A 27,989-nucleotide genomic window follows, 5' to 3' on the forward strand; every position below is an offset into this window, starting at 1 on the left:
GGTTTTGTGTTTCTTGGTCTGTTCAGTGGGTGTTGTCTGAGGCAATTCATGTGGTCTAATTGTCGAACTTTGGTTTTCTGTTTCTTGGTCTGTTCCGGTTGGTGTTGTCTGAGACAATTCATGTGGTCTAATTGTCGAACTTTGGTTTTGTGTTTCTTGATCTGTTCTAGTTGGTGTTGTCTGAGACAATTCATGTGGTCTAATTGCCGAACTTTGGTTTTCTGTTTCTTGGTCTGTCCTGGTTGGTGTTGTCTGAGGCAATTCATGTGGTCTAATTGCCGAACTTTGGTTTGGTGTTTCTTGGTCTGTTCCGGTTGGTGTTGTCTGAAGCAATTCATGTGGTCTAATAGCCGAACTTTGGTTTTCTGTTTCTTGGTCTGTTCTAGTTGGTGTTGTCTGAGGCAATTCATGTGGTCTAATTGCCGAACTTTGGTTTGGTGTTTCTAGGTCTGTTCCAGTTGGTGTTATCTGAGGCAATCCATGGGGTCTAATTGCCGAACTTTGGTTTTGTGTTTCTTGATCTGTTCCAGTGGGTGTTGTCTGAGGCAATTCATGTGGTCTAATTGCCGAACTTTGGTTTTGTGTTTCTTGGTCTGTTCCAGTGGATGTTGTCTGAGGCAATTCATGTGGTCTAATTGCCGAACTTTGGTTTTCTGTTTCTTGGTCTGTTCCAGTGGGTGTTATCTGAGGCAATTTATGTGGTCTAATTGCCGAACTTTGGTTTTGTGTTTCTTGGTCTGTTCCAGTGGGTGTTGTCTGAGGCAATTCATGTGGTCTAATTGCCGAACTTTGGTTTTCTGTTTCTTGGTCTGTTCTAGTTGGTGTTGTCTGAGGCAATTCATGTGGTCTAATAGCCGAACTTTGGTTTTCTGTTTCTTGGTCTGTCCTGGTTGGTGTTGTCTGAGGCAATTCATGTGGTCTAATTGCCGAACTTTGGTTTGGTGTTTCTAGGTCTGTTCCAGTTGGTGTTATCTGAGGCAATCCATGTGGTCTAATTGCCGAACTTTGGTTTTGTGTTTCTTGGTCTGTTCTAGTTGGTGTTGTCTGAGGCAATTCATGTGGTCTAATTGCCGAACTTTGGTTTGGTGTTTCTAGGTCTGTTCCAGTTGGTGTTGTCTGAAGCAATTCATGTGGTCTAATTGCCGAACTTTGGTTTTGTGTTTCTTGGTCTGTTCCAGTGGGTGTTGTCTGAGGCAATTCATGTGGTCTAATTGCCGAACTTTGGTTTTCTGTTTCTTGGTCTGTCCTGGTTGGTGTTGTCTGAGGCAATTCATGTGGTCTAATTGCCGAACTTTGATTTTGTGTTTCCTGGTCTGTTCTGTTTGGTGTTGTTCGTTGATATTCCTGTAGTCTATTGGCCAAATTAGGATAACCCGAGGATGCTAAACTGTTAATAAACTTATCTAAACCATGGGGACCACTGTAGTGTATTCTATCTAGAAGTTTTTCCACCCCAGCACGACGACCATGTTGTCTCTCCTCTAGTTTGATTTGATTCAGTTCATCTAGATCTATCACTCGTCTTTGATATAAAGAGTTAATGATATTGGTGGAAGTTACGTGTTTGACAAGCTCCACACGATTCTCTGTTAGAACAGCTGCATCTCCTGTAGGAATCGGTTCTCTGGAAATATCCATTTTTCTGTTATAATTCCAGTCGACCCAGCTGTTATCCTTGTAAAATATAGTTGTTTCTTTCTGGACCATTTGTTAGTCCATATACCTACATAATTTGAGGGAGGGAAAGTAGTAAAATAAAATAATACAACTATAGTTATAGGCCTAACAATATGATAGAATGTAAAGACTCAATGATGTGATCTACGACATATACTGTACTGTCTAGACTAGATTTTGTAGTTCGCCATTTTAGGCAGCATAAAGAATACTAAAGAATAAGAACACAAAATACTATATGACAATTGATACCCAGATACCTCCGACTTTTTTAAAAGTTCTGACTTCTACCCAATTTCTTACCTTGTAAGAGTTACCAGACCACACTCTTGTTATGTTACTAGGGCAGCCTAATCCGTAATCACAGGAAGTAAAATGGCGTAGTATATCTATTTTTGTATTTGAATAGGTATATGTGTAATATTCTATTATTCTTTTTAGAGTTCGGTTGAGGACATATTCGATTCTCTTGAATTGTGATTTGAATTTATCCTTATCATTATGGTGTACTCAAGTAAGATTTATAACACAATTTTCATGAGTTAATCGATTTAAACGCCAAGCCCTAAGGGTTAACTCATGAAAACTGTGGTCTAAAATACAACATGATTGACAGAGGTCCAGGGGGGGGGGGGGGAGATATCTGAGATTACCCCAATCTCTAACCTAGTTATGAGGTTTTTGCCCGAAAAACTTGCTATCGGGGCTGCGAAAGGGGGAGGCGGCTGCCCCCTTCTGCCCCCCTTTGGCTCTGCCACTACAGAGGTCTGATAGATGGAGCAGTTCAGTTTGTAAAAAGGGTTTCAATTTCGAATATGAGAGCTTTGACATGCTGACCAACTATAAATAATTCATTATGGTATACTGTATAATATTTCCTTTGTGAATTTCCATACCAAACTTTGTGCCTGACCTATAGTTACTATCCATGTAAGAACCCATCTTCACAATGCAATGCTATCACGAAATTCGTACTTATACCTTGACTGCAATAGTCACCTTTCTTGTATCACGTAAGTTTGTAAATGTAGAAATTTGATTGGATTGTTCCTGCCGAATACAGAGACCTTTACTTAAACTCTTTGTCACATTGTTTACAGACTCTCTGTCGAGGCCTCTCAATGGTTGTTTTCGCTACAATCCAATCAAATCACTGCATTCCATTAGACCAAAATAGCGGCTATTTCAGTCAGGGTATGAGACGCAGTTCGTAATAACTTGACATTGTGAGGATAAGAACCATACGGACACGGACTCAGGCCTATTTTTAGAAATCTTCTTTCTCTCTCCCTTTTGGGGTTTTTGCATGCATATTTTTGGGTAATTTTTGGTCTAGATTTGGAATTTGATGTCTGAAATTGCATTATCTTTCAGATTTGGTGAGATGATGAGAGACCTAAAGGCGGAAGGCTAATTCTAAAAATAGTCGTTTTGTGAAGTGTCAAACTCTAGCGGATGAATATAACCGGTAGTAGTCTACTTTCAATTTTAGTAGCTCCAAATTTTCATGGTCATCATATAATGAATTTTTTAGGAGACATTGAGAACTGGTCAGGCCACATATTTCATTCCACATTTTGGAAAGCTTTCAACGATATTTCTGGAAAAAGTTGTAGAAGATTGAATTTCGTGTTTTAACATGAGAAGAGATGGCAAATGAATTAGTGGAGTAAGTCCATACGTATTTTGTAAATCTATGATAGGTTTTTCGATAGCCTACACAACGTATTAATATATAAAGAAATATCATTTGTAATAATCAAGCAGTATAACGAGGGAAAATCTAGGAGATTTTAAACGTAGGCCTGTGTGGTCTAGTTTCACTTTCTATTTCTATATACATGTACATCTTTTCTCCAATTGACACTTCGTCATTACTGACGTGTCGTCATTCTAACATTCTAATTCGGACATACGTGGATTTAAAGGCTAAAATTTAAACGGTGAGTTGCGAATACTATTACTGATTAGATTAACTAAATCCCGTTTCTAAGACTAAAGAATGCCGAAGTTGTCCCTTTAAAAGCGTAGATCAAATAACGGGCGACAACTTTATTTTAAAAGATACTACAGACAACACTGGTTTCTTTCAATGGTTTTTTTGACTTGATTAACCAGTGACATTGCTGTGTTTACACTTTAGTTTACGTCTTGATACTCGAAACAGCAAATACAATGTCCGGTAGTTCAATGGCAAGTGGAAAGTTGATGTTGAAAATGGAATGTTTTATCAATTTCTGCAACTGTTCTAGAACTTTTATGAATGTGCGATCATGCATTGATTTTGTAGAAGTGATTTCCAATGGTAGAATTTCTGCATTTGGGTCAAATTTTGACCTAATAATGGAAGTAGGTTAATTTTGTGAGATGACCTTGAGATAATGACGTCATTATGTAAATGAGGTAAGTTCATGACCTGTGAACTCTGACCTTGTCGTCATTTTCCACTCTGAAACATTTTTCACGGCTTGTGGTTTGAGGACAAACGTAGTATTTAGGTTTTCTCTGGATTTTGGCGTCTTTGCCAAATATATTTAAAAACAAATGATGGAAATGGCTTCACGGATGACTCAGGAAAAATTTAAAGGTATTTTGCTTTAAAATTATTTTGTAAAAAGTGTAGAATTTAGGCTGGGCTAAATTTATGGAAAATCGGTCAAATAAATGCGAACACTTTTTTTGCAAAGTTAGATGTCAAATCTAGGCTAGTCTTTATTCATTGGGATTATGTTATGTGTTTGAGCGCTCGAACTCAACTTTGGCCTGGGGCCCTATATTTTTAACTAGATCTGAAGCAGATGCTGAGATGGGGATCGGAATGAACTTGTTCTATCAATCTGGAACTGTCACATTTAGAGATTTAGGTATTCGCTAGGCTAGCTCAGGCCAAGCAAGCTAAATCTAAATTTTTTGTTCAGGTTGAAATGTATTTAATTAATAATCCATTATTGTTTAATTTAGCCCCAAATTCGAGTCGAAGAAAGAGAACAGTTTCAGCATCAAGTTTTGTTGAGGTTAGATTTAGTTTCACTTAGATAAAATGGCTTCTCAAAAAAAGGGGGCACTCCTGCTTTGTTTCTTTTGATTGTTTCAATTTCTTAAGATTTTGGGGGGGTTTTCTAATGAGATCGAAGCCTTGTTATGTCCTCCAAAATATTTGAAAATTTTATTGAAATCAGAGATATGGATTCGAAATTTAAGAAGGGCAGGGGACCATTTGATTTTTATGAAATTTTTGATTGGGACAGGGAATGGAAACGAAATGACCCTCAATCGTCTTATAATCTATCAATTTTTAAAATTCCTTCGCCATTTAATTCCCAATCCATGAAGGAAACTTGTTTTAAAGTTTCATTGAAATCCGTAAAGTTGCGTTAGAGATATTCGCGTTCAAAGATAAGTTTCATTAGTCGTTTTTCTTTCGATTTCCAATATGGCGACCTGCTTCGCCTTTGTCGTCTGTTCAATGGAAGACTTGACTCGAGTAGATTGACCCGGATTTTCAGGTTGTGTAAATTTCACAAAATAAAAATGACATAGATTTTTTTGTTGAAACAAGTTTGAAGTAAATTTTCGCTACAATTCTGTTTCAATTCTGAGTGGAAATCGGAAAATTAAAATATCATCGTAAAGAAATGGGATGGTCGATTGGTCATCCCTTTGTTTGAAAACTTATGTTTTCTGGGGAATTCGGTTCATAAAATTTGTGAATTTTGATATTTTCATAATCCACAGAACTTTGTTAACATTTGGCATCATTTTTAAGAAAATCGAATCAACAGGTTAGCGTCATTTTAAATCCAAACTTGACAGAATATGTACAACAATTCATTCAGAAATGAGGACGGACATGTTGTGACGTCATTTTGGTGTCAAAGGTCAGAGTATAACGGGTTCAGTATATGAGTATACATAGTAATTACTCAAGTGTGACAGTCCATACAATAACAATAAGGTATATTATGAATAAAAAGCCTTTGTGTACAAGGGGTTATTCAGGGGTCCTATGTTTTTGACACCTATTTCGTTCACTTTGGCAGGTTGTACCATGTTTTGAACCAAAGCTGTGAATGAGTGATTTTTATGAGTCCTACCTACTATTTTGTTCTGCTATTTTTAAATTGCAATTTTTTTCAATTTCTGGGACAAGTTTTCCCAAATACTTCCATGATAAACAATAATCTACATCTACAAATTTCTACTATTTTTTCTCTTTCCTTCTCTAATAAATGAACCGCGATAAATCGTATCGTTGGATGAGTATCGTATCGAATCACAACTTCAAGAATCGTTGCAGCCCTAAATTCTAGCAATTAGTTCCATTACACTGTTTTAATCCTGTGTCAGTGCTTTCTATTGATTAGTAACTTATTGCCATGAAATCACCATAACCACACATACACAGTTTTCGTTTTCATTAGCCCACTTTGTGTAGAAAATTAGGACGTACAACTCCATTCATTTAAATTGTTTTCAAGACACTGGCTTCATTGTTGAACGTCAAACATTTTGTTAAAATGTTGATTTTTAAATTTTAGATGAATAGTGGGCCACCTCACAGGAAGAAAAAAAGGACTAGTGACGATTTTTTACAGTTTTGTACCATGGTGTTATCATATACACAATATGATTCACCGACCACCCCACAATCACCGGCCGAGGTAAGACAAGCATTTCATTAGCTTTACCTTAGAAACATTATGTAGGTAGACTCCGCAAAAGAGTTACCAAAACTTAAAAAAGGGCTGTATCTTTGATGGAAGATTTTTATTGATAATCCAGAAATGAAGATTGTGATCATTTTTCTTCTGGACCACCCCATATATCATGTATTAAAGATGGGTTTCCTTATTTTTTAGTGTCAAATTAAGCAAACTATTTGATTGATTGGTGTTTCTTATGAATTATCATGTATTCTTAATCATATCATTATGTTCTTATTGCATATAATTAAGAGTTTTAACCAATCATAAATGTCCATGTATGTACAGTCTGGATAAACAAAAAAAGACTTTCTGACCTTTCTTGATCGGTCACTCATTGGAATTCCAGTAAATCTCGTCTAATTTAGCTAACTATGAATTAATTATAGACATGTAAGACAAACTGGTATTTTTTCAAGTCATTAGAACACCTCTACTTTCTATTCACATAAGTATTCGCATTTTCATTTTCATAAATGAAACTGAGGGAACCCATCTTTATGTAGTAGGTCACCAGTGTTGATAGAATCAATGATTAAGAGTTGTATTTTTAACAAGAAATGATTACAAGATAAACAGTAATTGTGTTATTTTTCAGTTGAGAGCTGAGTATAATTCAAGTCCTCTAGGTAGTACGGGAACAGCTGATAGTTTTTTATCTGAATCCTCTAATTTATCTTACACCAGTGAACAAGAAAATAATTCTTACGATAATGATGGTAGGCTTTTGTTTTCTTCATTTTTTTTCCTAGCACCTAGCGCGACTTTTTTTTTAACTATCTGTACTGATGAGGATATTCATCCAAAACGTGATGTTAATATGAGATAAGCCAGTTATGATTTGTTGGATTTATATACTTTTTTTGTTGAGAAACTGTAGGATTATTCTGCTGTTTTTTCCCTCATTGCACACTGCATGGCATTGTCCATCTGAATTAAACTACTTAGGAGCAGTAATTGAGGATGTAAAACTCTATTTCATTAGCTCTGGAAGGAAATTTTTCTGTACGATTAAGCTGGGAGCAGAAAATTCCATTTCATTTCATTGACTATGGAAATTATTTGTTCATTTTGATAGTAAATATATTTTGTTCTGTAAAACGTCATTGTATTAGCTCTAAAAGGAAATTTTTCTGTATGGTAAGCTAGGAGCAGAAAATTAGGGTGTAAATATAGTTATTTATATAGGGTTAAGTCTTTGAATGGCATTTAGTAATTGTGAGTACGATATATAGACACAGCTTTATGGAACAACAATCACTGGTTACAGTTTTATGCAATGTTTCGACGTGTTTCCCCCATCGTCCTCATGACGTGGCTGAGGCTATAACTGTGTCTATATATAGGTTAGTTGATATATTATTTTTGTTTTGTATTTCAGACGAAGACTCTATGGATCTTATCTCGTGTTTTTGTATGAAGCCGTATTCTGGACGTCCGATGATAGAATGTAATGACTGCTCCGTGTGGATACATTTGTCATGTGCAAAAATACGCAAAGCGAACATTCCTGATGAATATACCTGTCCAAAATGTCGAACCATTAAATCCAGTGTGAGAAAATCTCTACGGACAAAATTAGACGAAAAGCAAATGCTCGTGTAGCAGGTCATGTGACCCGTGATAATTTATGCGTAATGTGCTATGGTTAATACGTCCATATTTGATGAGTGTTTGGGTTATCCAGACCTTATTGGCTCAAAGACTAAGAAGATCAAGACTATGAGTTGAATGATCTAGTGTACATGCTTGGAGTATTTAAATGTTAAGAGACTTAGTGTCCAAGACTTGAAACTGGAAGTGACTTGATGTTCAAGAACAAAGCTAAATATACATTATACAGTAGCTGCCTTTCATTGGATTTTTCATCTTTACTGTATTTTTGTTTTTTTGCCAGTCTTGTCTGATTTGAGCTTCAGAATGCTGGACTGTAAATTCGTCTTAAGGAGATTATTTTTGCTTTTTCACGACAAAAGTTTATCTGTTATTGCTAAAAAATTGGATTACCGATTTTCATGCAGTTGAATTATAACCAAGAAATGTAGACATCACTTTAATTTTTAATCTTGATGAAATATTTGAAAAGCGCAATCCGTCCTCGGTGGGCATTTCAAAGATTGTCTCTAACCTATTGATCAAGACTATGTTTGGAGAAAACTAAAGAAGACTTTGTGATCAAGACTACTGAGTGACTAGATGTTCAAGAATAAAGTGCTGAATGATTAAGGAATTCCATTATTTTGAAATAAGAACATGGATCATCAGGCCTTGATGTTATAAATCACAGGATACAGTAGTCTTTATATTTCCTTTAACAACTTAAAGAACTCAATTTGAGCTTTTTTGAAGCACTTTTCAAAATTTTAATTGAGTTTTGGTTTGTGCGAGTTAACATTATCTTCATGCAAAAAGGCCTGGATTATTTATGGTGTTTTTTTGGAATTTTAATTTTGTTGTTAGTGAGTTTGTTTATTGAAAGAATACAAGAGCTTAATCTTAGAAGGGAAAATGGCTGCCCTATCTTATAATTAGGACATGTTATTACAAACTTCATCTTCACAATGTCAACCTATTACCAACTTCGTTGATCATTGACTAGTTTTGAGATAACTGGTGGCAATCTTTAAAATATACAATTATCTCCCTTGTGAGAGTTGAATATATAGCCAATCAAATGACTTGTTAGAAAGCACAAGTAAAGAAATGGCGTCTACAATGGCAGATGAGAACTAGTTTAAATGCACAGGTCTTTTACAAAGTGCCTAATGATGTCAAGGTTTTAGACAGAGTTTGTAATAGTTTGACATGGTGAAGATTTTATTAGAATGACTAACCTCTTTTTGGGGACCTCAAAACAGGCATTTAGATATTTCATTTAAAAGACTGAAAACTGTGACATGTCTTACTTCAATAAACTATAGTCCAGCGAAGGTTTGCTCTGCTCATCTGGTCTGATTGAAAACATAAACACAAGCTGTCTACTTTTATTTTTGAGGTAGAATACATAGTAATTGAATATTAAAACAAAACCTAAAATATGTGTTTTAATATTTCTATAGCGCTCTACAATTGATGTATTGAGTACTATTTTAACAGTAGTATTTCTATATCACTCTACAATTGATGTATTGAGTACTATTTTAACAGTAGTATTTCTATATCACTCTACAATTGATGTATTGAGTACTATTTTAACAGTGGTATTTCTATATCACTCTACAATTGATGTATTGAGCACTATTTTAACAGTAGTATTTCTATATCGCTCTACAATTGATGTATTGAGCACTATTTTAATAGTAGTATTTCTATATCGCTCTACAATTGATGTATTGAGCACTATTTTAACAGTAGTATTTCTATATCGCTCTACAATTGATGTATTGAGTACTATTTTAACAGTGGTATTTCTATATCACTCTACAATTGATGTATTGAGCACTATTTTAACAGTAGTATTTCTATATCACTCTACAATTGATGTATTGAGTACTATTTTAACAGTGGTATTTCTAAATCACTCTATATACATTAGGTTGATTACCACTTAGACTACCTCAAAAGTCGTCTGGTTCTGTTTATGTTTTGAAGGTACCTTGATGAGCAAAAATATTTCAGCTTGACTATACAGGTCAGGTGATAAAAGACAGTAAATTGAGGTTTGAACTTTGACCTGTGACCTTATTCCCCCTCTTGATAAGAGTTCTATATTTTGTTATAAATATAAGAGTTTATTTGAATTTATCAGGTTTTTAAAAATAATAGAAAACTAACTTTGTTATTGTGATATCCCTTTATAACCCATCTTCGCAATGTCAAGCTATTACAAACTTCATCTTCACAATGTCAAGCTATTACAAACTTCATCTTCACAATGTCAAGCTATTACTAACTTCATCTTCACAATGTCAAGCTATTACTAACTTCATCTTCACAATGTCAAGCTATTACAAACTTCATCTTCACAATGTCAAGCTATTACTAACTTCATCTTCACAATGTCAAGCTATTACAAACTTCATCTTCACTATGTCAAGCTATTACAAACTTCATCTTCACAATGTTAAGGTCATAATAGCTTGACATTGTGAAGATGTTTAATCTGAGTAAAAAAGCACTGACCTAGTAGGTTTTAGAGTACCGTGCATTTTAACACCCCTGTATACAATAATGATCTCTGCCATGCATCTGTGATATAGCAGTAGGCAGAAGAGCTCATTTTCAACATAGGTAGGTAGTCACTATCTGTCAGATTTTGGACTTCATCAACATACATTTGATCATTCTTCCAATTTGATACAACTGTTATGCATGTTTGGAAGAGCTCATTTTAAATTGAAGATATTATTTGCTACCTGTTAAATTTTGGACTCTTCAAACATGCATTCGGTCATGTTAAGTATGTTTGGAAGAGCTCATTTAAATTAGGGCTGTTTTAATGCATGGACACAGAATTTCCACCCTTGGTTTTTATTGGGATATTACTCTTTCTACAATCATTATTGTTCATGTTCAATCTATATCTTGTCACATTATTATTATTATTATTAAAAATATTGACGTTAGTGGGGTGAGTCTCGTGTTTGACTTTATTTTACTATCATTACACACATAAATTACCCAATTTTAACCGATGGGTTCTCCCGTACCGCACACATGTTTAACACGATCATAATGCATGTGCGGGGCACACGATTGTACGTACATGATCCCATTCGCACAATGTATAAATTGATCAGGCTTGTGTGGAATTGGGAAAAACTCTTGACCCGTGGTGCAGGGATTCTTAATACTAGGATCTGGGGTGACGGGGGCGGACGTAGGATGCCATGCAAAGTCCACGGTACAGGTTCTATCGATCTGTTGCCAGACCTGCTTGTCGGGGCATCCCATTACCCACGTATGCTTCGTGAAATCACATTGTACAAATTTCGTTTTGTCTGTAGGGTGACCAAAGAATTGAACGCCCGTTTTGTCTGCTGCGGTCAAACATGGATTCTTCAAATGGTCCGGAAAAGGTGTCCGTCCAGGCATAGTTTCCGCAAGGGATTGATCACCGCAGGTATATGTGTCCGGATCATATGTATGTCCCTCCGGACATTGGTTGACGTACATGTTACCAAGATAGTCGCACCGTATGAATTTTTTTGAGTCAGACTCTACGGGGTGGTAGAGGTTGGAATTTTGGTTCAAATCAGCCAGCGGTTCACACGGGTTCTTCAGATGTTCCCAGTTTTCTGAAGAAAAAAATTGAGTTCAGAGTATTGTTAAGAAGTATTCTTAACTTTTTATTGGTATATATATATATTAGGGGAATTTACTCTCGTGTAAACGACCCTTCAGAGACACTGATAGCATAGCTTTGCCAGTTGCTCAACTACCATAGGGACCCTGAAGGGGGCCCTCACCCCAAGAAATATTAATAGGCATTAAATTGACACCCGGAGAGTCTCAGAATGCAGTAGAGCATTCTCCTTCCAGGGGGAGAGGCCCAACCTACTTGAGTCAAAGAACCAACACTCATCTTCCTCAATATAAATAAAAAATATGGGCAATGTGGAGAAAATTTTCATATTTTATTAATATTGACAGAACTTCAAGGGCCTGTGCTCGTACACAGGGAAAAATCCCCGAAAAAAAAAACCAAAACCAAAACAACCAATATCTCACCTTGACATAAATATTTATTATATTGACTGAGTTGAAGATCTACCCTCGAGCATTCCTTCTCTACTCCATTTCTTCTACATATAACATCAGCACCTAAAGAATAACAATGATATTATTAGTTATATGTTCTCTTACTTCCACATTCGGCTGACCCCAAACAGTTACGCTAGCGCTCTGCCACATATCACCTTACGAAAACTGTCGAGAATTGCCGAATGGGCCGACCCTTTAGAAACAGGGGCGTATCTACAAAATGCCTGTGGGAGAGGGGGAGGAGGCAAGATGGATGGTGTCGGTATGGCCGGGGTGACATAGGCATTAATTTTAGACTAAAATACAATTGAATGGTTTAAATCAAGCATGGATCAGGCTCTTTTAAATGAATAACAGATAAATAGAAGTCGCACAAAATACAGAAAATCGGAAGAAAAGCAACAATGCAGGTTTAGAATTATCTAAATCCATATTTACCTGGGGGTTTGCCTTTAAAAGACAGTGTTTTAAAACTGGCGTTGTAGCATGTATTATTGTGGTTGAGTTTTCTCCCTTCATAAGTCACATAGAGTGGTCTGCCCTTGTCGTCAATGATTGAGAGAACAGACGGCTTCCCGTGCACAGCGATATCTGTAAACTCGTTCAAGGCGCTACCAGGATGTGTCGATTCAAAAGAAGCGTAGATGTACACGACAGAACAGGTGGCTTCAGTCTGAAAAAATTAGAATACATATTAAAAAAGAAGAAAAAGCTTAGAACTTAGTTAGTCTACTAGGTCTACTTTTAATCTAAAGTTTGGGGCAGATTCAAACATAAACACGAACAGTCCATGCACTTTATATTAGTTGAATATATAGTAAGACTATATATCCTATACCTTCATTAATATTTTTACTACCTCAATATATAGCGGTCTGCTAGTGTTAGGCCAAATTATTTCATCGCCCCAATTCCTATGCTTATCTTTGCTGGCGTGTGTTTATATAGTATAAGTTAGCCTATTATTTTAGGCCTTCATGTGGTTCGAAATCCGCTTAATTCTATTGAACGTTTCAATAATCAGAACTACAAAATTGACTTCATTTTCCAAAATTTGCTGACCAATGTCAACATAATGATGCTGTGGTAAGGCCTATTCGGCTTGGTAGAAACTTGCAGACCCCCACCCTTAGGCCTATACCCATCATTTGACAGTTATCTTCAATTCTGACGAAATATTCATTTTTGGAAAAGATAGCCCCCCATAATTGTAAATAATAAAAAAAATCAAAAGAAAGGCGTGGCTTATTTATCAATAACTTAATATACAGTAGGCCTGACACAGTTTCGATTTGCTTATTCAGTTACCACAATTATTCAAACTAGCGTGTTCGTTTGTTTGTGTTCTGTCAATTAATTCTGAGCAATGAAAACTGTTTGTATGTGCTTCTGCTAACAAGTTGGAAACGATATTTTGTTCTGTTCGAGTCCAGTCTGACCACAGAAAACATAACTTATACTAGTTATAGACCTACCAAGCTATTGGACACGATACTTTTATAGAATATGTATTGTAAATTGTTGGATTTTTAATCTGTTCGAGAAATTCGAACTGACCATGCAGGTTGAAATAGCGACAGAGGCAGTACCGGATTTAACCTTGGTACAAACTTGTACAAAAAATCCCAATCATGCTAGATTCTTTAAATTCAACGGGTTTAGAATGGAAAATATACCCGAACAGTGGCGACGACCAGAAATTTTGGAGTATATTAAAAATATTGGAATACGAGTGGTACGGCTGACAGTAAAGCCCCCTGACAGGGAAGCTCGTTACGGTTCAGGAGCAGTCTATAAGGGACTGGGATTCTATTTCGTTTTAACCAACGATCATGTCGTTGAAAATCAAACCGATGTGGTGAATTGTACGGTTGATTTTTTCTACGACAGTGAAGATCAGAGCCAAGTGGTGACGAGTAAAGGAGTTCAGTTAGTCGCCTGTTCAGGATTACATGATAAAAGCGTCTTTACAATCGACACCGTACCGCCAAAAATAATGCATATCACCAAATCCGACGATATCGCTCCATGGGTCAAGGTTTTTGCAACGCTTGAGGACAAAAGTATCTCCGAATCTTACGGAATGCTTTTAAAAAAATGGAATGAGTGGTACGTATGGGCCACCGTCGAAGAAAGCCAAAGAAAGCCAGTAGTCAAATGTGAAATCGAATTCCAAGCAGTAAAGACTGAAAGAGTATATTCCACCGATATCGACAATACCGACAAGATGGTGATTATCAAACTTCAAGAATCTACTTTACCCCAGGTGATCAAAGAGTCCTCGCTTTTAAATACAACCGCCCCCTGGCCACGGGGAAACCGGGATTTCATACCAGTAGTGATAGCCCATCCTCATGGAGGACCTAAGATGATTTCAGTGGGAAAGCTGCTAGCGGTCGAGATTACTGATCCCGTAAAACCGTCGTTTGTGTACCATACAGCCGAGACTTGCCCCGGATCCAGTGGAGGTTTGTTGATTACTCTTGGGGGTGACACCTTGCCGTACAATGGATGCGCGAATACCATTGGGATGCATAGAGAAGGCGACAGTCAAGAAGAATTTAGAGGGATCCCGATTGAAAACAAGAATTTAAACTTGTCTATGTTCCAATTTTAAAAGGATACCACCTGTATGTATATATCCAACAGTTGGACTTTCCTGGTGCCATGAATAAAGAATAAAATCTCTATAAAAGACGATAAATGATTATTGAAACACTCTTCTAAGCATGTTTCCAAATTACTTATTTTAACGAATTATTACTTTGCTTTATGGATTTATCAGATTATAGAGGGATTCTGTTGTATAGTTATGACACTTGGTAAGTCCACCGATGAATTTCAATTATGTTGTCATCCTTAGAGTTAGTATACCTTTACAGAGTTATAGTGGTCTAGATAAGTTGCTTGACAGGTTCAGGGCCTTCCAGGCGTAGTTTTTGTAAATTTCAAACTATGAATATAGACTCCAGATTTAACGGAATATGTTCCGAACAAATTGAGAATTACATGTATTGTAAAAAGGACATTTTTCCTATATATTTTTCAATGGGAATTCCCGTAACTTTTTAGAAAAACCCTAATAAAGTATATTTAGCTTTACAATGGCCCTAATAGGCTATATAACCTAGAAATTGCCTTTCACAGTATTCTAAACAAATGTATATATATGCTTGTTAGTCATTTAGGGAAACTGTACGCCTACTGTCATCGTGTCATACGTATTCATATTCAATTAAATATTGTCCAATCAAAATGGCCCCTGCAATCTCATTTCCACGCCCACAAAACGATGTATAGTGGGCTTAGTTTAACACGGGTTAATAAGACCTTGTCAAAACCCGTATTCGTGATACGATGCTGTATACTACCCGTATGATATACTTTCGTCCAGACATTTTGTCTGAGTAATTATTTGATTTGATGAAATATGACCAAAATATTAGCCATCTCATCGTACGATTAGGTAATCAAAAAAACTTTGAATATGTTCATAATTCAGCTATTGTATTGTCATATTATACTAAAACTTAATTCCATTTATTGTTATTTAACAATCTTTAATCATTACTCGTCTATTATCTTCAACTGGTTTTGTAATTAAGTCCTAAGAACATTGACAAATGCAGAAATCACTTGAAAACTTGTTGGATTGACTAATTCATATTGGATAAAAAAATTCAAAGTGATCTTTTACTGAAAAAAAAACATATTTCACAAAGTTTTCCCTCTTATTCTTAATCTTCTTTTTAATTTTTTTTTTGGATAAAATTTTACTTATATTTATCATTTATTTTTTTCATAGTCTAGTGTTTCATGTTATGTTTTTGAATATAATAATTTATTTTGAAAGCTTTTACTGTATTGAAATTTTTTATACTGAAGATTTTGTACCATCCTGAATGCCCGTCCCACGTTTAAATCCAGTAGCGTTTCTAGGACACATTAATTGAGGGGGCGAGCAGGGGCCACAAAATTTCCCAAAATCCTTGTAACAATCAAAGTGAAACGGGAAATGCCGTATCCTGTGTATTTAGTCTCTCACCCATTTTATTTGCGCACAGTTTCCCTTTATCCATTCGGCTCAACCTTCGCCAATGATCGTTAGTTTCCGTGAGTTGACCGTTAACTAGCAGCATTCTAGTCCCAAGTTCGTACGAGTGCCCCTTTTCCTTATAGAAGACAAATCTGGGTGATAGAGACTATAGTGAAAGAGTTATTCTTGAGCTACCATCTGTATGAAAATAAAAATAATATTGAAACTGGGAATCCCCATCCCGAAATTACGCGTAGAAGGAAGTAATAATAATTTCCTTGAATTGTTAGCTACACTGTATATTATTCTGTATGGAAGACAAAGTGTGCCAAAATGACAAAATAAAATTTCACCTAGTACTGTTTTAAAAAAGGTGTGCTAGTCAACCCAGGCAACACCAAGAGGTATGCAATAAGGGACATTTTGCCATATGGCTTTTTTTAAAACATAAGCTTTTGCACGAAAATTGCAATGTCAAGCGATTATAAACATCGTCTAATGTCTACAAGAAACTCAAAGGTGGCTATAGCACTCAAGGTATAAGGTGAAGATCGTAACAGTTTTTCATTGAAGATGGAATCCAATAAGATGTATGAGTGGTACAATAGTCAAGTAATAAACCCCATACTAACCACTAATGTACTCATATTGGTACCTGCCATGGGCGATACCTTAACTACCTTCTCAGTTTTATTTTGAAAGGTGTAAATCGGCCCCGTCATATTAACGATATCACCTCCAGTATCCTTAGTAGGTTGTAGTAAATAGTGGGCTGAAAAATATAGAAGTCTCCTCTGAAGCTATGAACATCTACCATTAAGGTTAAGTCACGGGCGATCTCAACATTAAAAAAAAATGATTTTGTATCTAGGACATTATGAACAAGGATTTGATTGGATTGTACGCAAGCAAAACCAGCGAATCAGAGTCATGTCGTGCGTGTGTTATCCGTGGCTACGATTGGCTGTATTCTCTAGCATACAATCACTCCATTTACAAAATTCAGTGATATAAGTTCAGTTCGTGATAGCTTGACACATCCGGAAATCAACGACAATTTCCGTGGCAATAACAAAACTTTTATGATTGTTAAAATGCTGTTTTCCAAGCAAGTAGGTGTACATACCTCTACAAGCTCGTCCCTGTATTTCATTTAAAATCGTGTCCATTTGTGAAAAATCTTGGAGAGTAAATACATGGGTACAGATTGGTGTGGTTGCCACTGAGTTCAGTTCGAACAAAATGGCACCTCCAACACCAATGGCAAACAATGTGATTCCATGAGACTTCACGACCTCGGCAGCTTGGATTGTAGCTTGTCTGTTGTTTGATGCTCCGTCAGTCACTAGGATTAAAACCTTACTGGATTGGTCCCTCATTCCACGAGCTGGGTTGAACAACTCTTGATCGGCTTTTAACAGAGCTGTATCAGTTTGAGTACCGCCTGAACTTCGTCGAATGGCGCGAATGGCGGAAATCAGGTCCGACTTATCGTGGAAGGCGTTCAGATAGAATTGGACATATGGAAACGTATTGAACTGCAGCGCTCCGATTCTTATTTTATTACTACTTATTGGTAAGCCGTTCACCATCTGCACCATAAACTCTATCGTCTTCTGGAAATCGACATCAATAATACTTCCTGAGCTATCAATCACGAACACGATGTCGATGGTTGCATCACAGGCTGAAACGAGCAGACGTCATATTAGACAAAACACAAAGATGAATTCAATCAGTAGCGTTTCTGAAGTGGAACTTGGTGGGGGAGGGGTGGGGACGTTGTTGTTTTGTGCCTGTTGCTGTGTGTCTCCCTTGACAATACTGTGGCCCCTACTCGTAGAAACGCCATATGTTCTCAAGATCGATAGTTCTTACCAATTTTATGTAACATTCTGTTGGTCTGAATAAGTTGTTGATATGGAAACCCCTACTGTCCTAAGAAAGACTACACCATTCAGCTAAGATGGCTGGCGTTACGGCTTAATACTTTAATAAGGTGAAGAAGATTGACAAAGGATGTCCAAAGGAAAATAATCTAAAACCTTAATATACTGAACTTACTGTTTTTTATCTCGTTTATTTTGATGTATTTGGTTAAATTCTGTCCCGCGGCAAACAGCAGTTGCCATATACTGGCCTGAGACGGCAGGTCCGATGGTATCTGCTGGTGATATTGGTGCTTGATATAAAGCGTTGCTGCTAGGCCGGAATACAGAGGTTTTAGTAAATCTTTCCAAGATGTCTGTTGCCAGATTATGTCAAATTCGGTCAGTATGTTATTACAGACTGTAGATAAATTTCCAGGACAGTTACGTGTGTCGTTATATTGCTGCTCAGTTATCTGAAAGTATAGCAATGGATATTGTTGTTTTACTCATATAGCCTCCATTGTCTGTTCGTCTACCTAATAAAAATAAATTGGACGAGAACTTTTCGGTAAGAAAACACTAATTCATTAGCATAGGCGCAATTCATGACCAAAGCAAACCGGAAGTGACGTTGTTAAACCTAAGTCACTGAGCCCAAGTCCGCTGAGGTTACCTGAAGCGTCTCGTAGAAAACTTTGGTAAAGCGAGTTGAAATAATAATCAACGACAAGAATGTTATAATGTTATTTAATGTATTGTAAAAACCTATGGATTTCGGTTGAAGTTTGTGACCCCTTTTATGTGTTAATAAGGTCAGGTTGTACAGGGGGTGTGTAAAGGTAAAAAAGGTGGGGTACTACAATTCTGAAAGTTAGGGAATTGGACCCGGGTTCTAAGAATTCTTTTGAATACTAAAGGCTTGCAGGGACAACCAAGGATATTTACGTAGAATAGGAAAAGACATATAAGTTTACCTGCCAAATGCCTCCATAGAAATGCTTCCTGAACGTTCTTGAATCCAGTCCGTTATTTGATTGGACAACGGCCAAACGTCTAAGGAAAAGACGATCATTGGAGAAAATACATTTATCTCGAATCTGATCCACAACTGCTTGTACCACATCAGAGCCTTTTGTGTTGGCCTCTCTGGTTTCATCCAAACCCTGCTTGGTCTGAATCTGACCAATCAAACAGGCAAGTAATATGAGATCAAGGCGACACATCCTAGAATCAAACAGGCCAGTAATATGAGATCAAGGCGACACATCCTAGAATCAAACAGGACATGCTTGAAGGATTATGTATTGTGGTGATGGCCCGTAGCTATACAGGGGGGCAAGGAGAGGGGGGGGAGGGGGGGGAGGCGGCAATACCCCCTGAAAAAATTCTGACAACCGACCAATTCCATTACTGCAACTAAATACCATACACCATTGTCTATTCGGATACATTATTTTCCCACCTTTCAATAAAGTCTACGGGCCTGGTGGCGATTATTTAATAAAAAAAAATGGCACCAACATAGGGGCAGATTCTCGCTCACGCCTTAAGCCGAATGTTGGAAAATTAGCCCTTATTTTTTCTAAAACTAGCTGTCCTGGTGAGGATTGTGTATCCAAAACATATGTCTTTCTTTCTCTGATCGGATGATTGGCCTTGTGATGTTTAACGCTATGCAGTGAGCAATGAGGGAAAATTATGCCATTAAAGTGATATAAGCATCGTTATCCTTTATGCGATGGAATTTTATGTTTCATTTTCTAAATAGGCTAATGAAGATATGTAATCAGTGGTGGGGCCAAAAGAGGGGCAGAGGGGACAGCCGCCCCTCCTCGTAGCCTCGAGAGCAAGTTTTTCGCCCCCCCCCCTTCCCCCCCCCCCCCCTCCCTCGAGCGTAAACCCGGCTCCGCCACTGCATGTAAGGCCATATAAGTATGCAATGAGGGTCATTTTCTCCTTTTGGATATCCAACTGACAAAGAATAGAAACACTGGAAAGGGTATTGGATCTGATGATGGACGACTGTACCTCCCTACATTCCCCTTCCCCATCCCCTCATTAACTTACCTTACCCTGCCTCTACCAAATCTTCGTGCAGAATGAGTAGTCTTTCTGTCCTCGGTTCATTTTATCTCAACGAGATTTAGTCCAAAAACTTGTCAGTTACCAGTCTTGAAGAGGTATTTTGCTCGTTATCAGCTTTGAGTATTTCACAGGATGGAAGAGTCGGCACGTTTCGGACTATTCTTTGATCTGGGAGACTCCGGAACCCGGATGTTCTGATAAACATTAATTTAAAAAATATTAAAAAGAAATCTTCAGATAAATTTATTTGTCACTTGCCACTTGAAAACTTTATCGGAGAATTTGTTTGAGGTTTACGCGACATATTGTTAAGTTCATTAGGCCTAAGATCTGCAGACGGGCAACATCGTGCAGTGTGCAATTGCGGAAATTTTGCCAGGGCTGTAGAATTGTCCTAAATTGCCGACGAATCATAATGTAGCCTACATGCAATCTGTAATCCATATAATCTCGGTTTTGCGTCTTAACGAACGACTTTTCCAAGTCATCCCCTCTAACCTGCATCACTGACAATATTGCAATGACATGCAACTTTAGATTCGTTTACAAGTCGTTTATAAAAAATTCTGAAAATATTTTGCTCTATGTCTTAAACAGAAATAAACTAGACTAATTCTGAATAATAAACACCTTTTCTGGGATTAATGACGTAGGTCGAATAAGTTGGTTATTCCATGCCCTATATTAGCTTAATAAAATTTTAAACAGTTACATAAAAGGCCTAAAAATTAGATTCTAAGATCACGTTGAAAAAAAGGGTTGGACATCGAGCACGTAATAATACGGATTAGACCTACCAAAGATAAGTATTCAAATGATATACCATGACGATTTTAAACCAAATGATTCGGCAGACCATCTTTTCGATGTTCAAAATGACCTCTTGCTGAATGTCGAAATAAATTGGCAGTAGGGCCTAGCTCTACTCCTTTCATGACTAATGGCACCGTGGTGAGGATAGGTTAAAAACACAAAATGATCCCTGTTTAATGTCCCATCCGAAGTCTAATCTTTGAAATTGTGCGAAAACAGATCACGCAAGGATGTTTTAGTTCTTTCTTCGTTAAAAAGTTTAAAAAATGATATATTTGTGCCATAACCCTTTAAAGATATCTTATTGAGCTAAATTTAGAACATCAGGGATTCCCCTTTGACGTCATCAATGTCAGAACGAGTCTAGGGATATCCTCAGGAATAAATAAACAAACAGTGCACAACGTCGAGTGGAAGTGGTGGAAATTATTTATGAAATGAAACTCGTGGAATGAAAGTATAAAGAATCTGAATGACTTGAACTGATTGGAATAACTTGGAAATCTTAATATGAGCGGGACAGTTGGAGATTTGAGTCCAAAACAAGCAGACATTTTGGGAAAGGTGGGTGGATGTCGTGTTTGTGTCAATAAAAATCCAAAGGCAATAATGGTATGACAAGTGACACAACTATGGTCAGATAAATGGACCTTAGACTTTCTAGTTAGCTGAGATTAAAGAGAATTAGTCGTTTATTACTGAATTGGACATAATATTAGCTTCATTTCAAAAGAATATTTAGCAATCATTCCCTTTGGCTTCTGGTTGAAATTTATAATATCATTATCATGCTATCAAGATTATGACAGCAGTTTTATTTTCATTTAGGCTACATTTTTTATATATTTTCTACATTGGACTTTAAAATAAAATACCAGTCTTTTTCTCCTCCTGGGTAGATCTCATTTAATAAATACTGTCATTTTTACTGAGAAAAAACAAATAATGAAAATTTTATGACAACTTCATTGTTTCCTCAATAATGATCCTTCAATTTACACTCTTTGACATTTAAGGCCTATTATTTTCTTATTGTAAGTTTATATCAGTGAGAAACCCCCATAATCAGATGCTATATATGTTTACATATCTGTTATTTCCTCATTGAACAGTAGTGAGAACCCCCAATAAAGAAATCTATAATTCATATATAATCCTGCTATAACCTTAACAGTATTGAGAGCCCCCACTTAACCTGATTCCTGTCTATTTTTGTAGTTTAAAGAGAATGTTAAGGATATTTTGAAACCTAATCATGATGATTATCATCTGACAAAATGGCTGAGAGGTAAGTCAGTTTTATCTTTCCCTGGATCATCTCTTCATCATGTCCTAATCTGTTACGTATTTCAATTTACAACCTTGTTTTGCTTTGGTAGGTAAACCTGGCCACGTATCCTCGAAACGATCTTAGCGCTAGGATGTCCTATTTTCTTATTGAATATTCATGATGTCTTTTGATTTTCAAACTATGTAATGAAAGTCTGCTACAATTAGGGTAGTATTAAAGAGATTGTAAAGAAGTTTTCTGAATTTTTTTATATGTATCATTCACATCAGTTTGCACCATTCCAATATCTTAACAGAATGTCTGTGGTTTCTGCAATTCCACTAAAAGTGGGCATTTAATGACGTCATTATTGCAAAAGCTGCTATTGATATATAAGGATCTTTGCGATAGTGAAGTCATAAAATGCATAGTTTCAGTGGAATTGCAGGAACCATAGACACCTGATGTCATAGACTAATTCAGGGAAGAATAATTCTGCAATCTTTTATTAAAATGCAGTGGCTAGGTAAAACATATTTTGAATTTTTCAGCTAGAGATTTTGATTTACAGAAGGCAGAGGCGGCAATTAGAAATGTAAGTAGAAAATTTAAATATTATAAAATTTATAACTGTATATTTGCGTATATAAGTCAAAATTTTTTAATCCTACAAATGGGCTAAGTCAAACTGGGGGGATGCATATTTGACATCGACAAAAAATGCGCACTGTATTTGCAATAACACTGGAAATGTATATTTAAATTTCAAGTTATAACTAGAAGCTGAGTCCTAAAGACTGAAATGAGATTCAAGTAAAGGAATGAAACTCAAATTAAATAATAATATGGTATGAACTGATGCCCATTGTACCAGCAGTGGCGGAGCCAGGTTTACATCCAAGGGGGGGCCAAAATACCTGAGGTTCCCTGAATTTCTAACCAAGTTATATAAGTTTGGGCTGCGAGGGGGGGGCGGGGAACCCCTCTGCCTCCCCCTTTGGCTTCGCCAATGTGTACCACGTGTTGTGGGCTGTTTTGAATTAATTCATATGTCTAATTATCCTGTACCTATTTATGGACCCTAATTAAAAATCGATAATAGAATTGATTCAGCTCAATTAGTTTAATTATTATTATATGATGTATTATTATATGGCTGCATCACTTTAATTATGTGATATAGTCATGCATGGCTGCAATATACATATATATTTTTTGTTAGCTAAGCCAATCAGTAATAGTGTTCACAGTTCTCTATCTAATTTTGATATTTTAGGATGCTGCTTGGAGAAATGATAACAATGTTGATACGATTTTAGAAGATTATAAAGTACCAGAAGTGATAGAGAAATATTTTGTGGGTGGTATTTGTGGGCGAGATAAAGAGGGGTGTCCTATATGGATTGATACCTTCGGAGATCTGGACATCAGGGGTAAGAATTTTCTCTGGGGGAGGGAAGGGGATGAGGAGGGGCTGGGGGGCTGAGTTTTTCCGGGATGGCATGGATCCAGAGATAAAATGCACTCAATGAAATTCTGTCACACCATCTTTATTCAGGCTATTGTTGTGTTCGAATTCTAACCACGAGACGTAGTCTATTTAGCCTTGACAACAGACAACCCCAATGACGTTATTGTAGTGTATGACGTGATTTCTTGCAATGGATGACAGACGACAATAGCTCCAACCTGTTCATTCAATGCGAGGCTTTAGATATGTCCACAAATGCCATTCGAGCCAATGGAGTTTTTGCGACTTTATTTTGGATCAAGTTTTGATATTATGGGCCCACAGTCATGAAACAGTGAACAGAAGAGTGTAAATGAAAGATATAAATGTAATTCTTATTTCAAAATTTGAATTTCAAGGAATGTTATGTTCAGCTAAGAAACAAGATATTTTAAAAAGTAAAGTTCATCTATTAGAAAGAATCAACAATATTTTTACAGAGGAATCGACAGTAAGTACCATATTGAATAACAAACAGATTTAGAAAGTGGATATTCATAGCATTTACTTGGGATTCATTCCATGAGAGTTTTGGTGCATGTGGGGCCTTAACATTTGAAATCTTATCCCCAACACTTGTCCCCCACTAGTCAGTTGCACCCAATTTGTACCCACCAGCCCTCCCTCCCCCTCCTCCTCCTCCCAAATAAATTTAGAAATTGGATTGATTTGAAATCTCATCCACAACATTTGCCCCCCACTATTGTCAGTCTGCCTCCTATTTGGTGCCACCACCATGATTGAAATGACAGAAATTATAAACTGAGTATAAAAACAAATCTCAATGGCCTCAACTTGTTTTTTTTCACATTGATACATGTAATCGTTGTCAGTTCTCAGTCGTCTGCCCAGGTCTTGCCTATCAAGGTAAATTAAACAATGAAGTTTATTGTGTTTATTTTCAGCCAGAAAGACGTGTAGAAGGGTTAGTAGTTATTATAGATCTAGAGAAAATGGGCATGAAACATCTGTGGAAACCAGGTAAGATTTAACATCACCCTAAATTTTTATAAAATCTTGTACTTGAAGAAAAATCTTGCAGACAAAATACTCCTTTGCACTATGTTTATTATTCTTTATAAATCTAAAAACAGGAAATAGATGATGTACAGTGTACGGTGCGTGATTATTGATACAGTAGAAAATAGTAGAAGCGAATCCGTGCCCAGACCCGTACCTCTTGTGTTCACTTCTTCTATTTTCAACTGTTTACTCTGTACAAAACGTACCTCGTCTATTAGGGACAGATGCAATATATTTTGGGGGTTGAGTTTAGTCTTGAATATATGTAAATAGTCTTCAGAAGTAGTAGAAATGTACAAAAAATGCATAATTACTTTCAAAATATTTCAAACTAGGAATTTTACTGACTATTTCTATATATGTCTCTCTATATATCACAGAGTATCTTAAGGGGGATAACTCTCTTTTATTATTTGTGTTGTCATCTCTAGGTATGGATATGATGAATAGTATATTAGCCATGTTTGAAGAACACTATCCTGAAACTCTTAAAATCAGTTTCGCTATCAATGGTAAGTATCTATATTCTTTCAGAGAGTTCACATAGTTAGTAATGATTTGTATTTGAGTTTATTAACTTGGCATTGCTTTCAGAGAGTTCACATAGCTAATAATGATTTGTATTTGAGTTTATTAACTTGGCATTGCTTTCAGAGAGTTCACATAGCTAATAATGATTTGTATTTGAGTTTATTAACTCAACATCCCATTCAGAGTGTCCACATAGCTTATAATGATTTGTATTTGAGTTTATTAACTCAACATCCCATTCAGAGTGTCCACATAGCTTATAATGATTTGTATTTGAGTTTATTATTGTGAGAGTACACGTGGCTGATCATGCTCATTGTTTTTTATCTCAAAATTCCAACCAGAGAGTCCACATAGCTTAGAATTTATTTGTGCTTTCCCCAAAAATGCATGGTAGTAATTTAGTTTTAAATGATTCAGAATCTTTTCTCTTTATTTTGCAGCTCCTAGAATATTTCCTATAATTTATAATCTTGCCCGACCATTTTTAAACGAAAATACCATTAAAAAGGTACATGTGCTGGGAGGTAAGTACAGCTAGTAGATACAGAACAGTTGGATGTAAAACTCCATTTCATGTCATTAGTTCAATAAGATACAGAACAGTAGGATATAAAACTACATTTCATTTCATTAGTCCAATAAGATACAGAACAGTTGGATGTAAAACTCCATTTCATTTCATTAGTCCAATAAGATACAGAACAGTAGGATATAAAACTCTGTTTCATTAGTACAATAAGATACAGAACAGTAGGATATAAAACTACATTTGATTTCATTAGTCCAATAAGATACAGAACAGTAGGATATAAAACTCCATTTCATTAGTACAATAAGATACAGAACAGTAGGATATAAAACTACATTTCATTTCATTAGTCCAATAAGATACAGAACAGTTGGATGTAAAACTACATTTCATTTCATTAGTTCAATAAGATACAGAACAGTAGGATATAAAACTCCATTTCATTAGTACAATAAGATACAGAACAGTAGGATATAAAACTACATTTGATTTCATTAGTCCAATAAGATACAGAACAGTAGGATATAAAACTCCATTTCATTAGTACAATAAGATACAGAACAGTAGGATATAAAACTCCATTTCATTAGTACAATAAGATACAGAACAGTAGGATATAAAACTCCATTTCATTTCATTAGTCCAATAAGATACAGAACAGTAGGATATAAAACTCCATTTCATTAGTCCAATAAGATACAGAACAGTAGGATATAAAACTTTATCATTTTTCAGCTGATTATAAACAAGTTTTATTAAAATATATCGACCCAGACCAACTTCCTGTTTATTGGGGAGGAACCAAAACAGACCCAGACGGAAACCCTAAATGTCCCTCTCTGGTGAGTTATTTTGAAGAATGAGTTACAAGGATAAAAGGGGGGGTGGGGTCGGTATTCAATGTCTATAGAAAAAATGCTTTGCCCCCCAAAAAAATCAGATGACTGACCCATATCATTAATGCAACTAAACACCACACCCCATTGCCTCTACAGATATTTTACTTGCCAACAATCAAGACACACAAATCGTGAAATTTCAACACAAGTGTTATAATCAGATGAAATGACTTCATTCCTTTGTGTTTTTTTGTTTTATGTGCTCTCTACTTCTAGATGTCGTTAAAATCTTTTATTATAGATAAACCTGGGTGGAGACATACCTTCTAGTTATTTTTGTAATGTATTGAATGATCTAGACGGGTTCACGCAGGTTGATATTGGACGCGGGTCATCACTACAGTTAGATTACGAAATCACCGTCAAACGCTCAGTTATAAGGTGAGATTGTTAATTGATAATCCAAGCCCCTAGTTTTTTTAAATATTCTTGCAATAGAAATTTGGGATTGATAGAATGTTATTTTATAAAGTACCACAAGAAAGAAAAGAAACCAGTTTTGTGCTTATATAACTCAGCTATTGCTCAAATTCAACAAGAGATTTGAAAGAGGTTTTCTTGCTTTTCATTGTTTATTTGGAACTCTCTGTAATAATTTTTTATTCAATTTTTCCCCAGATACCAGTTTAAAACAGATGGGTTTGATTTAGGATTTGGAATTTATCGTAGAACAAGAAATAAGCGTCAGAGTGCTGGAGATATGGCGGCAGTAATGGCTTCAGAACGAGTTAACAGTCATCTTGTACCAGAGGACGGTAGTTTTACTTGTAAAGAAACTGGCACTTGTAAGTTTGATTCCTTTTATTACATTACATTATGTCCCAATTCTAAAACGCACGGTTTCCAAGGCGATGTCGAAGTTTTCAGAAACAACCATTTCTCGAATGATCTGTGAATAAAGATGTTTTTAGTTTTATCTAAGCTTAAAATCTACAACCAAATTTTGTTTGACGGAAATTAGCAAATTATTTTACTGCAATGATGTAATGTTTTAAACGCATTAACTCCAGCAAATTTTATGCTGTTTTTTTCCACCTCTCATTTCAGATGTCGTACGATTTGATAATACCTACAGCTGGACACGAGGAAAAAAATTATTTTATTTAATAGAAATTTTAGAACCGGACGTTCATGACCTAGATATTCAAGATGACACAATTTCCGAATTATCAAATTCTTCAGATAAATCTTAGTAATTGTTCTAGAGTATTTTATTAAAGAAAAGAACATTTAATTGGGTAGGGTGGGGAATTTTGAGGGTAAGGGGACAGAGAGGGGGAGGCTGTAAGTGAATAGGAATGGGGCTGTTTAAGTTAGGTGGAGTCGCTATAAAAGT

General features: G+C 36.2%; 5 protein-coding genes across 5 annotated transcripts; 3 read left to right on the forward strand and 2 right to left on the reverse strand.

The window, feature by feature from the left end:
• Positions 1 to 7,757: 7,757 nt before the first annotated feature.
• On the forward strand, positions 7,758 to 7,982 carry LOTGIDRAFT_88690 (hypothetical protein; the record flags this gene model as incomplete). Its single annotated transcript, XM_009059366.1, has 1 exon — positions 7,758 to 7,982. A coding segment is annotated over one exon (225 nt), but the record flags the coding sequence as incomplete, so codon positions are not given.
• Positions 7,983 to 11,006: 3,024 nt separating this feature from the next.
• LOTGIDRAFT_163393 (hypothetical protein) lies at positions 11,007 to 12,927 on the reverse strand (the record flags this gene model as incomplete). The annotated part of the gene is made up of 4 exons (XM_009059475.1): positions 11,007 to 11,617; positions 12,051 to 12,143; positions 12,522 to 12,756; positions 12,922 to 12,927. The coding sequence occupies 4 exons, from the start codon at positions 12,925 to 12,927 to the stop codon at positions 11,007 to 11,009; spliced, it is 945 nt and encodes a 314-aa protein (XP_009057723.1).
• Positions 12,928 to 13,641: 714 nt separating this feature from the next.
• LOTGIDRAFT_163394 (hypothetical protein) lies at positions 13,642 to 14,700 on the forward strand (the record flags this gene model as incomplete). Its single annotated transcript, XM_009059476.1, has 1 exon — positions 13,642 to 14,700. The coding sequence occupies one exon, from the start codon at positions 13,642 to 13,644 to the stop codon at positions 14,698 to 14,700; it is 1,059 nt and encodes a 352-aa protein (XP_009057724.1).
• Positions 14,701 to 17,135: 2,435 nt separating this feature from the next.
• Positions 17,136 to 17,810, reverse strand: LOTGIDRAFT_122049 (hypothetical protein; the record flags this gene model as incomplete). Its single annotated transcript, XM_009059477.1, has 1 exon — positions 17,136 to 17,810. A coding segment is annotated over one exon (675 nt), but the record flags the coding sequence as incomplete, so codon positions are not given.
• A 3,588-nt stretch (positions 17,811 to 21,398) lies between these two features.
• On the forward strand, positions 21,399 to 27,846 carry LOTGIDRAFT_163396 (hypothetical protein; the record flags this gene model as incomplete). Its single annotated transcript, XM_009059478.1, has 12 exons — positions 21,399 to 21,452; positions 22,107 to 22,176; positions 22,710 to 22,753; positions 23,435 to 23,591; positions 24,028 to 24,119; positions 24,574 to 24,649; positions 25,123 to 25,203; positions 25,666 to 25,749; positions 26,490 to 26,596; positions 26,895 to 27,034; positions 27,272 to 27,438; positions 27,701 to 27,846. 12 exons carry the CDS (start codon positions 21,399 to 21,401, stop codon positions 27,844 to 27,846), a joined length of 1,218 nt encoding a protein of 405 aa, XP_009057726.1.
• Positions 27,847 to 27,989: the final 143 nt, after the last annotated feature.

This window comes from Lottia gigantea (assembly GCF_000327385.1).
Source record: "Lottia gigantea unplaced genomic scaffold LOTGIsca_39, whole genome shotgun sequence".
Lineage (NCBI taxonomy): Eukaryota > Metazoa > Mollusca > Gastropoda > Lottiidae > Lottia > Lottia gigantea.